Genomic DNA, 11,179 nt, shown 5'->3' with positions numbered 1-11,179 from the left:
ATATCAGCACATGGTTCAATCACAGTTTGGCTCTCCAGAGGCCCTTGTTCCTGAAGAAGGCAAGAATGTAGGTTTGCTCATAGTAGGGCTTTTCTTCCACTCTTCTGAAAGTAATGTCCATATATGAAAGGCACAACTCCCTTCTTCCTTCCTTTCATTGAGGGATATGAGGCCAGGTGTAGTGGGAGGAACATTTTGGTCTCAGTGGAGGTAGGTGGGATGATTCCATCGGTACCAAGATCTAGAAGGAAGAAACAGGTCAATTACAGTTACTAGCACTACAGGAAAAAAGGGGAATAGGGAGGGATGGATAACAAGTAGAGGGATTCTTTCTGGGGTGATAAAAATTAGAATTAGATAATGGTGATGTTTGTACAATCTTATAAACATACTAAAAACTACTGAATGGTGAATTTTATGATATATGAATTACACCTAGAAAGCTACTAATATTTAGTTTTCTTTCCCTTTCTCTCTCTGCTGGGGACTGGCAAAGAGTTTTAATTCTTTGGGCTGTGCCTTGAATGGGTAACAAAAGCTAGTTGCCTTGCCAAACTGCCTGGATTTGGACAAGTGGGTCTGTCTCTTCCTACAAACTCAGGTCAGGACCTGTCACCCAGCTCTCAAATTTCTGTGTTTCTTCTGAACCAGAGCAGACTCTAAGGGCATCTGCTCTGAGAATACTTTCTAGGGTAGATTCTTTGGCTCATGAGTTAAGGCCCAGGAAGCTCCTTCCCTCAGGATCCCAGGTAGGAGTAGGAGACAGGAATTGTTAACATTTTCTTCCCTCACTGGGTCAGTCACTCCTGAAGCCCAGGAGTTTACTTGCGCCTGAGCTCTAGACTCACATCAGAACATCCTGAGAAATAGATTCCTGGCATGGGATGGAACACTCCTAAGTCCAGCAAAGGACCTGGGCTTTTCTGACAGTAATATTTGGAAATTTCCATCATCAAAGTGAGGATGGAAATTTTGGCTTTGTTGACATCAGCCCTTGCCAGGACTGCTTACTGGCTGCAGCTTCTACCTCCCACGGATACAGTCCAGTCTGGCTCTCCACTCTGTCCTCTCCTTGCCACCCTGTTCCCCTCTTCCAGCTCCATAATAAGGTCTCTGCTCTAAGGCACTGGCTCAGCTCCTCACATGTCCCTGGGCCCTCCCTGTTGGCTGCCTCTGCCCTCTCCATCCCCATCTTACCCTGAGGAGTTAAAACTGGAGGAGGAGTTCATTGCTGCTTTAGAGTTATTTTGAGATGCAGTGGGGCTGCTGGTGTGGAGTCCTGAGCCAGGAGATGAAGGCCTGCTGTTGTTTCCAGGGGAACAGGATGACGTTACTGAGGACAAGGAGAGGTAAACACAAAGGGGGAAATAATTCTGCTGGGTCCTGGGACCTTATGATGTGCACCTTCTAACAGTTGATTTTCTATATATCCCCAGATGGACCTCACCCTCTTCCCCACCCATCCGTCCACCATGTACAACATTAGCATCAGGGTCCACACACCAGCCTGCCCCTGGAAAGGCTGTCATCAAAATGTGCTCTGCAGCCCAGGCCCTTGATAGCAGTGTGGCTGGTTCTGCAAGTCCAAGACTTGCCAAATACAAGGACGGATGCCAGAATCACTCCACTCCAGGACACACCCTGGGCTGGGCACATGCAGTTCCAGACCAGGAGGCAGGAATAGAAGAAGAATAAGAAGCTTAGGAAAAGAGAGCAGGAAAGAAAAAAGTGCACAGGACAGAAAGAGAACCTGGGAGTTTAAGTACCCTTGCCTCTCTAGTTCTTCCATCTTCATACAGGAAATGGACTCCACACAGTCTTGAGAGAGCACAGAACCAGGAATGAGGGGACCGGAATGTCATCTTGGTTCCATGCCACTTGCTCCACAGCACTATGGCCTGTGCTGACTTATTGCACTTCCCTGAAACTCATTTCTGTCCTCTATAAAATGGAAGACTGGGACTAACTAGAATTCTTGTGTTTGCATTTCTGAAACTATGTTCCCTGGTTAGACTGACATATATTTTACTGTCTAAATGAAAACACTTTTAATAAATGGAAGCGTGCATATGGGTAACTATGTTAGGACATGAGGCAGCCACTGGGGCTGTCCTGGGCACACCTGGTCATAAGTCACCCTACCTAATTCTTTGAAATGCTATAAGGCACTGTTTGGAAAAGAGAGTCCTGTAGAAAATTAGCTTTGTAAACTGTGCCTTCTTTCCACTTCTGTACAGCTCATTTTAGAATGTGTTATGCACGTGAATGCTGGGAAGTGCTGCAATTAAAACAAAGCAACACATAAACATACATATGTTTAAATTTTGCTTGCCCAGCATTTTCCAAACTTATTTGAATATACAACCCTGTTTTTCCCAGCATAAATTTTAATGTCCTTTGCAATACATTTAGGGAATGCTGGTTTAAGTGGATCCCTTTCAGTTCTAATATCATGTTATTTAAAGAAATCCTGGTGCCATCAAGAAACCTAATTTAAAAACTTACCTGTTCCAGGCATGGTGCTGTGGACAGGAGGGACAGAGAGAGGGCCCAGAGACCCTGAGGGAGAGACCTAAAAGGAAAGAGAGGCTTGTAAATGTCCATTCCCATTTCCCTCTCCAACTGTGGGTCCATTTCCCAAGACAGTGGACCCCAGACTGCAGAGAACAGGCTTTTCTTGATGATTTCCTATTTCTAAATCCTATACAGCACTCCATCCTCCTTTTCATAGGAAGGCCCTGTGTCATGCATGGCCATCTACCTCTAGTTCTGGTCTGCTCCAGAAGCTCCTAGGTGCTCACACCACACCTACCTTCCCCTGCTGTCCACCCTGCAAGGTTTCTTTGGCACTCTCAAGCTGCAGATTACCTTGCCCAAGTGCTCTGGTGGTGAGAGAAGCCAGCCTCTGGGGCCCTACTGTGGCAGATGCTGCCAGCTGCCCGCCTCATTTCCAGTCCCCATTTTTCCCCTTGTGAAAGAGCCCTGCCTGTGCTCAGGGCAACACAGTGTCAACCCTCGCAACCCTGCTTCAGGCCTGCCCACCCTGGTGGATGAATGGATTGCAGACTCTCCAGAGATAACTGGAATAGCTGAATGTTGGTCTCTGGAGTTTATAATTTTGTTCTGGAAACCTCATAGCAACATCAACTCTGAGATTAGAAAGGGAGTTAATACCAACTCCACATGATGAGCGTAGTCATTATACACCAGTAACATGCACTAATATAAGAAAAAGAAAGAGACTAAAAGCAATTGAGCTTAATCCTCCAAGTAGCTCAGGAAACTCCTCCTCTCTATTGCTATCCTAGAACAACATCCCAGAACAAGACATAATAAAATGAATGGACATGTCGGTCATGGTGGCATATACCTGTAATCTCAGCACTTTGGGAAAATGAGGCAGGAGGATCATAAATTTGAACCCAACCTGGGCAACATAGTGAATTAGCGGGACTCACTCTCAAAAAAATAAATAAATAAAAAGGTCTGGGTATATAGCTCAGTGCAATGGCCCTGGTTCAACCCCCAGTACCACACACACACACACACACACACACACAAAGAAAAGAAAGAAAGAAAGAAAAGACAGACAGGTTGGAGACCTGGCCCCACCATTCACTATCTGCATGACTTCAGGTGAGTTACCCAACCCCAATGAAACTTTATTTCTCATCTGTAAAACAGCAGCAACACCTCCCTGATATTTTCTTTTAATTAAAATTTAATGAGCTGATGTCCATAAAGCTTCTAAGCCTATGACTAGCAAAGAACACCAGCTTGTTAAATACTAGTCTTCTTCCTTCCTGAAGGAAAAAGCTACCATGGCTATATCTCTCCAGATGCTATTCAATTCTGCACTGGAGCTGGAACCAGCGTGCTTCACTCCCCTCCCTTCTCTTGCTGACAGAGAAGCTCTGAGCCTCCCTGAAAGCTTTGTGTTTTCAAAGGATGTTGACAGGTACCTGTAATGTGATGATTCCTCCCCTTCTCAGTATGGAATGTCCCATCCTAACAGGATGCAACATGTTCTCATTTCCTAATTAATCAGCAAATGTTCTCACTGCTTTCATTTACCTTTCCTTTTACAATGCGCCTCCTCAGTAGGCTGGGCCCCATGGAAGGTGGAGACCAGTGTGGGGCAGTTTGGGAGGGGTGGCAGAGTGGTAAGAGATGTTATCCTCATTCTCCCTCCCTGTTTTCCTCCCCACCCTGCTGCCACACCCAAGAAATTTGTTGTTGTTTTCAAATAAATAAAAATGCATGTAGTCACTGTGATCAGCTTCTTCCATTGCCTTCTGAAGAAAGGGTACACATATGCAAAGACACATGTATATAGTTCCTTGTGTTTTATTTTTTTATAATAACTAGCAAAATGGTTCCCATACTGGTCTGTTCCATTCTGCTTTTTTTTTTCTCTCTTTTTCTAAATTAATAGAATAAGCAAGGCATGGTGGCTCATGCCTATAATCCTAGCACTTGGGAGGCTTAGGTAGGATGATCATAAGACTAACCTGGGCTACATACTGACACCCTGTCTCAAAAAACCAAGAATAATAAGTAAAAAAAACTATGTGTCTATGAGATCATTTCATATCAGAAGCAAAATAAAACCATGTCCTTGTCTCATTGAGTTCTAAGGAAGAGATAGGGTGAGAAAATTTTTTCTAACCTTTTCCTTCATGACGTTGTAAGTGTTAGTATAACTATTTAATGTTTTTCTCCACCATATGGCTGTAGACTTCATGAGGGCAGGATAAGGCCTGTACACCGCTGTATTCCCAGTGACTTCCAGTGTATGGAAATTTGCACATGTTCAGGAAACAGGTGTTGAATGAATGCTGATAATGAATGAGGCGATTTCATTATTTCTGTGTATGTTAGTTTCCCTGGTGGGAAGTGAACCACTGCTAGAACTGTCTCCTACCAAAGGGAAAGCCAGAGAAAGCAAGAAACTGTCACCAGGTAGATGGGAAGGGTGCTGGATAGGGATGAGCCTATCAGAGTGTCATGAGAACACAGATGAGAGATACTCAAATCAGAATGGGGCCAAGTAGGGTGGTCTCACTGAGCTATATCCCCAGGCCTTTGTTTTTTTTTTTCACTTTGAGACTTTGTCCAGGCCAGCATCAAACTTGCCATCCCCCTCCCTCAGCCTCCCAAGTAGCTGGGATTACAAGCATACCCAAAAATCCATCTTTAAAGACTCTGAAGTTCTTATAACATGGACTGAATTCCTTAATAGGGCCTGCAATACCCTTAAATCTAGCCTTACCTAGCACAGCAGCCTCTTTCCTCACACTCTTTTACTCCCTAGCCTCCACCCATCCCTGCCTGTAAGCTTCCCCTTCTCTCTATCCCTACCAGGCTTAGAACCTGTGTACATAGTTTCCTCTGCCTAGAACTTGCTCCCACCTGCACCCCCAACTCAATTACTTCCCACATTTGTGTCAGTGGTGACATTCATTTTTCTGGGGTCGGTTTAAACATCATTCCTCACAGAAGCCTGTGACACAGTGGATTGGGTTCGATGCCTCAGATACCACCACAGCTTCTCCGAAGCTCACCACAAGTAGCATTTAATCAGTGTCTATTTTCCTTGCTAGGTTGTAAGCAAGGATCGCCTGTGTGTTGTATGTCACTGTGTTCCCAGTATCAAGCATAGTGAATATTTGGGAAAGCATTGATGAATGACTATCATGTTGCCTCCAATTGAGAATGTTAAGTGGTTCTTTATGGCTTTTAGGGTAATTTAACATCCATGGCCCATCATGGCCCAGCCCACATCAACCTATCTCAGACCCTTGGCTCCAGTCAGACTGAAGTGCATGAAGTGCATGTGTTTTCCAAAGGCATCAAGTTGTATAATTGCACGCCTTTTCATGGGCTAGTCCTTCTGCCTGGTGAGCTATTCTTTTGTTTGTTTGTTTTGGTATCGGAGATCGAACTCAGGCCCTTGTGCTTGCAAGGCAGGAGGCAGAACCACTGAGCTAAATCCCTGGCCCAAACATTTTGTTTTGTTTTGTTTTTTTGGTACTAGGGATCGAACTCCAGTCCTTGTGCTTGAGAGGCAGGGAGCAGAACCACTGAGCTAAATCCCCAGTCCTGGTGAGCTATTCTTGATAATTTCTAATCTGTTCTTTAAACAAATTAGAGGGTCACCCTCCTTGACCCATTCTCCTTTGAGTGTCTTTTATCTGTGTTCTCATCACACTCTGATAGGGCTCACCCCTGCCCAACACCCTTCACATCCACTTGGTGATGGTTTCTTGCTTTTTCTGGCTTTTCCTTCAGTTTCTTCCCTTGATCCTCTTCCTTTTGCCACCCTCAACTGCTGCTGCTCCCCAGGGCTTTGGTGTCTACCTTCCATACAAACTCCACTGGTAAGCTCCTCTTCACATAGGATTTCAAGCATCACCTGTGTGTCTGTGACTTCCTAGTGCATGTCTCCACCCCAGCTTCTCTCCTGACCTCCAGGCCCATCTTCCTAGTGTCCAGGGACAGCCCTGCTCAGGTGTGCTACAGTTCTTACTGTACATTATTACCATGGGGTACAGAACTGACACCATCACTCTTTACCACTCTCAAACCAGCTCCTCCCTTTTGCCTGTTCCAAACCTGGCACTAGCACTGGCCCAATCAGCCACACTCAAGCACTCAGTCTCTTAAAGGATTCTCCTCCTTCGTCACTCTCCCTGCCCACAGCCAACTTTCAATGTATTAACCATGACCTTCTCTCACTCCCACTTTCTTACCACATTGGTTTTCTTTGTCCTTTTTAGTTCTCTACTGAATAACTGCTGTTATATCCTATCTTGTGCCTCTCAGGCTAACCTATATCCTTTATTCAGAGTGATCAGTCTTAAAAACAAATCTGAGCATGCCACTTTCCTGCTTCAAATCCTGCAGTGACTCCCTCCAAACTTCACTTCCTTGTCTCTGCACACCCTCCCTTCACTGTCTTACCCCCTGAGGAATATGTCCTTGCAACATTCCTCCATTTGGAGCCAAGTGCAGTTCCACGAATGTGCCACTTGTTCTCCCTGGAGAAAGCTCTACCTCAAAGTCATTTACCTCTCACTTCTTGTCCTTTTAGAATCAGCTCAGGAATTAATGACCTCCTTGGGGAAGTCTTCCTAACTACCACCTGCCAAGGTTTATTAGCGGCTGGTAAGTTCTGCTGGAGAAATGATCACATTGTTTATCATTTGTTTGTCTCCTCTGCTAGGCACTGAGTCCCCTGGGACAGAGAACAAATGGTTTTTATCTTTGTATTCCAGCACTCAGCAGAAAGACCAATGTACAGTAGACAGTCAATAGATGTCTGGTGAAAAAAAAGAGGCCATTATGAAATTGCTCTGTCCTACCCAGACAAGACTGAATTTCAACCATTCAGAACACTTTAATACTTGAGGACCTCATCACACTGACTCCCTACCCTTCAACCATCACTGTTCACACAGATGGAGAACCTTCCCACTCCTACCCTGAAGGTGCCACCTCTCCCTGGATGGAGTATATATTTCCTATTCTCTAAGCTTCCACTTCTGCCTGAAACTCCAAATTATTCTGTTTCCTGGCTTTCCCTTGAACGTAAGAATCATAGACTTAGCTCTCTACTTTCCCCAACCCTGTACCAGGGGCTGAACGCAGGGCCATGCACATGCTAGACAAGCACTTTACCACTCAGCTACACTCCCCGCCTTTTTCATTCTATTTTGAGACAGGGTCTCCCTAAGTCACCCAGGCTGCCCTTGAATTTGTGATCCTCCTACCTGAACTTCTTGAGTAGCTGAGTTCATTGGCACAGACACCACACCTGATTTAACTCCTTACTTGGCACCTCCTCTTGGGTGCCTAATAGGCATGTCTGACTTAATATGACCTTCACCAAGTTCTTCCTGCATCTCAAAATCTTGGCGGTGCCTTCCAACTAGCTGACCAGTTCCCAATTTTGAAGGAGTCTCTGCTTCATGCCTCATATTCTGTAGATAAGCTCTCAGTATATCTTCCTGGCTCCATAGATGAAGTACATCCAGAATCCAACTGTGACTCTGCCTCAGCCATACTGGCTTCCTTACTGTTCCCAAAAACGCTGGGTCTTTTCACTTACTAGTCCCTCTGCCTGAAACACTCTCTGCCCTAGATATCTACAGGGACCTTTAGAACTCTTAGACCCTTGCTCAAATGCCACCTATCACAGAAGTCCTCTCTGACTTTTTTTTTTCTTTTTATTGAGTTTATTGGTACATTTTAGGTGTACAGTACAGTTACATTCATTATTGGGACCTTGTACCTTTACATGACAGGTCTTGGTTCTCATTTGATCCCCTTGTTAATTGATTTATTTTTTTTCTCTCTGACCTTGTTAAAAAGGCATCTCCTTCTATCACTTTCTGTTCCCTTACCTTTTTGTCTGCTTGATATTATGCCATGTGAATATTTAAATTAAATTTTCATTACAGTATTTATTACAGCATTATTCCCCTCAAAATAATCCCCCTCACTTTGAACATACTTCTCATTCTTGTTACTTTCTGAAGCAGTTCTGGAAGTCCTCTTTCTTGAGTATCTTTAGTTGCACTGTCCTGGCTGCCTTGATGTCCTGAACTGATTGAAAACATTTACTTTTCCAGTCATTTTGACTTGGGGAAGAGCCACAAGGTGTATGGTGCCAGATCTGGTGAATAAGGTGGATAAGGGCACACTGTAATGTTTTTGCAAGTATGCCTTTCCATTGGCTGCTACCCACAGCAGCATTCACTGTATTTTTTATCACACCTCATAAAAATGTGAAAGAGGACTTCAGAACTGCTTCACAAAGTGGCAAGAATAATGGGCTAAATGGGTTCAAAGCAAGAGAGGTATTTTGAGGGGATTAGTGACGTGTCTCTTACTGTAATATAATTTTATTGCTGTATTTTTAGTACACCATATTTATTCGTTTGTCCATATAAATGTGAATATAAATACATTTGGTTGCCAGGCATGGTGGAGCACTCTTGCAATCCCAGCCCTTGGGAGGCTGAGGCAGGAGGATTGCTGTGAGTTCAAGACCAGCCTGGGCTACATGGTGAGTTCCAGGTCAGTCTCAATTACATAGTGGGACCCTGTCTCAAAAAACTAAAATAAATAAAATAAATTTTAAAAATAAATAAATAAATACATTTGGTCATTAATGTTCTGCAAACCCTACTCTCCACCTTCCTAGGATGGAAGAGACTCTGTCCTCCTCCAGGCCTCATGTTCCCCTCCCTGGCCTTGGCAGGCAGCTTGGTTCCTGGCCACTCACCAGGCGGGAGTTGTAGATGGGCGATTTGACAGGTGTGGCCACAGGGCAGTTGATTCGCTTCTCCTTTTGGCGTCGGTTGCAGAACCAGACCCTCACTACCTCCTTCTCCATGGACAGCTGCTCTGCAATCATGGAAATCTCTTCCGAGCTAGGTTTGGGGTTCTATAGAGATGAAGAAATGGACTGTGGTCAAAAGGAGCTGACGTTCCAAAGAAGTAGGATTGGACAATATAGGGATCAAAAGCTTTAGATGCCAGGCATGGTGGTGCGCGCCTGCAATCCCAGCACTTGGGAGGCTGAGGCAGGAGGATCGCTGTGAGTACATAGTGAGTTCCTGGTCAGTCTCAACTACATAGTGAGACCCTGTCTCAAAAAACAAACAAACAAACAAACAAACAAAGCTTTAGTGTCACACCTAGCATGGAACACTGGATTTATCACCTACATACTATGTATCCTTAGGAAATATTTTTTTCTTTTGTAATTCAATTTTTAGTAGTGCCTATTAAATTAACAGAATACTGGGCTTCAATGCATATATTCTGATCATACCCATCCACCATTCTTCTCTTAAATCCTCACCCTTTTATTGTTTTGTTTTGTTTTTGGTACCGGGGATCGAACTCAGGTCCTTGCGAATCCTTACCCTTTTATTCTCTCCCTCTTATATAATAATATCCTCCCTTCTAATTTCGTTTCACTGTCATTTTTTAGATTTCAAATAGTGGGGAGAACATGTGATACTTGTCTTTCTGACTCTGGATTATCTTGCTTAACATGGTGACATCCAGTTTCGTCCATTTTCCTGCAAATGACAAATTTTTGCTCTTTTTTATGGCTGAGTAATACTTCATTTATGTGCATATATACCACGTTTTCTTTATCCATTCATCTGTTGATGGGCACTTAGGATGGTTGCATATCTTGGCTACTGTGAACTGTGCCACAATAAATATAGGTATGCAGGTACAGGTATCCCTATAAAGTGCTGACTGCAATACCTTTGGTTATATACCAAGGACTGGTATAGCCAGCTCAAAGGTAACTCTATTTTTAGTTTTTTGAGAAACTTCTATACTGATTTCTATGACCACTGTGTTAATTTACATTACTTCCAGCAGTGTAGAAGTATTCCTTTCTCTCCACATTCTTAATAATACTTTTTTTTGTTTTTGCTTTTTGGTGATGGCTATTCTGAGTAAGGTAGGGCAGATTTTCAGTGGAGTTTTTTGTTTTTTGGTTTTTTTGAGACAGGGTCTCACTATGTAGTTGAGACTAACCTGTAACTCACTATGAAGCCCAGACTGGTCTCGAACTTGCAGCGATCCTCCTGCCTCAGCCTCCAGAGTGCTGGGATTATAGGCATGTTGCACCACGGCCAGCTAGTGGAGTTTTGATCTACATTTCCCCAATGCAAAAGACATAGAACATTTTTTCATATACTTCCTGGCTACTTGTACTTCTTTTGAGAAATGTCTGTTTAATTCATTTGCCCATAGATTCATTGGGCTATTTTTTTTTTGGTGTACATTTTGGAATTCTTTATACATTCTAAACATTAATCCTTTTGGAATAGTAACTGGCAAAGATTTTCTCCCATTCTGTAGGCTATTTCTCCATTTGGTCAGTTGTTTCTATGGCTGTGCAGAAACTTTTTAATTTGATGTAATCCTATTTGTTGATTCTTGCTATTATTTCTAGTGCTAGTAGAGTCCTAATCAGAAAATCTTTGCCTATGTTTATGGCTTCAAATGTTTCTCCTATGGTTTCTTCTAGTAATTTTAAAATATTAGGTCTTATACTAGAGGTCTTTGATCTACTGGGAATTTTATTTTTGTACAGGGTGAAAGATAGGGTTCTAGTTTCAAACTTCTCCATGTATGTATGTAT

General features: G+C 43.4%; 1 protein-coding gene across 1 annotated transcript in view; it reads right to left on the bottom strand.

Moving 5' to 3' along the window:
• Positions 1 to 46: 46 nt before the first annotated feature.
• The window catches only part of Pou2f3 (POU class 2 homeobox 3), a 78,082-nt gene continuing 66,949 nt past the window's right edge, over positions 47 to 11,179 (bottom strand). Inside the window, exons 10-13 of the mRNA XM_010629246.2 lie at positions 9,290 to 9,451; positions 2,506 to 2,572; positions 1,198 to 1,333; positions 47 to 241 (exon numbers count right to left, since the gene is read on the bottom strand). Coding sequence (XP_010627548.1) covers positions 202 to 241; positions 1,198 to 1,333; positions 2,506 to 2,572; positions 9,290 to 9,451 — 405 coding nt within the window. The 3' untranslated portion in view covers positions 47 to 201. The remainder of the gene's footprint in view (positions 242 to 1,197; positions 1,334 to 2,505; positions 2,573 to 9,289; positions 9,452 to 11,179) is intronic.

This window comes from Fukomys damarensis, unplaced genomic scaffold (genome assembly GCF_012274545.1).
Source record: "Fukomys damarensis isolate Sample0158 unplaced genomic scaffold, DMR_v1.0_HiC HiC_scaffold_16, whole genome shotgun sequence".
Classification (NCBI taxonomy): domain Eukaryota; kingdom Metazoa; phylum Chordata; class Mammalia; order Rodentia; family Bathyergidae; genus Fukomys; species Fukomys damarensis.
Note: the sequence above shows the minus strand (reverse complement) of the source record. Positions and strands in the feature narration are given on the sequence as shown.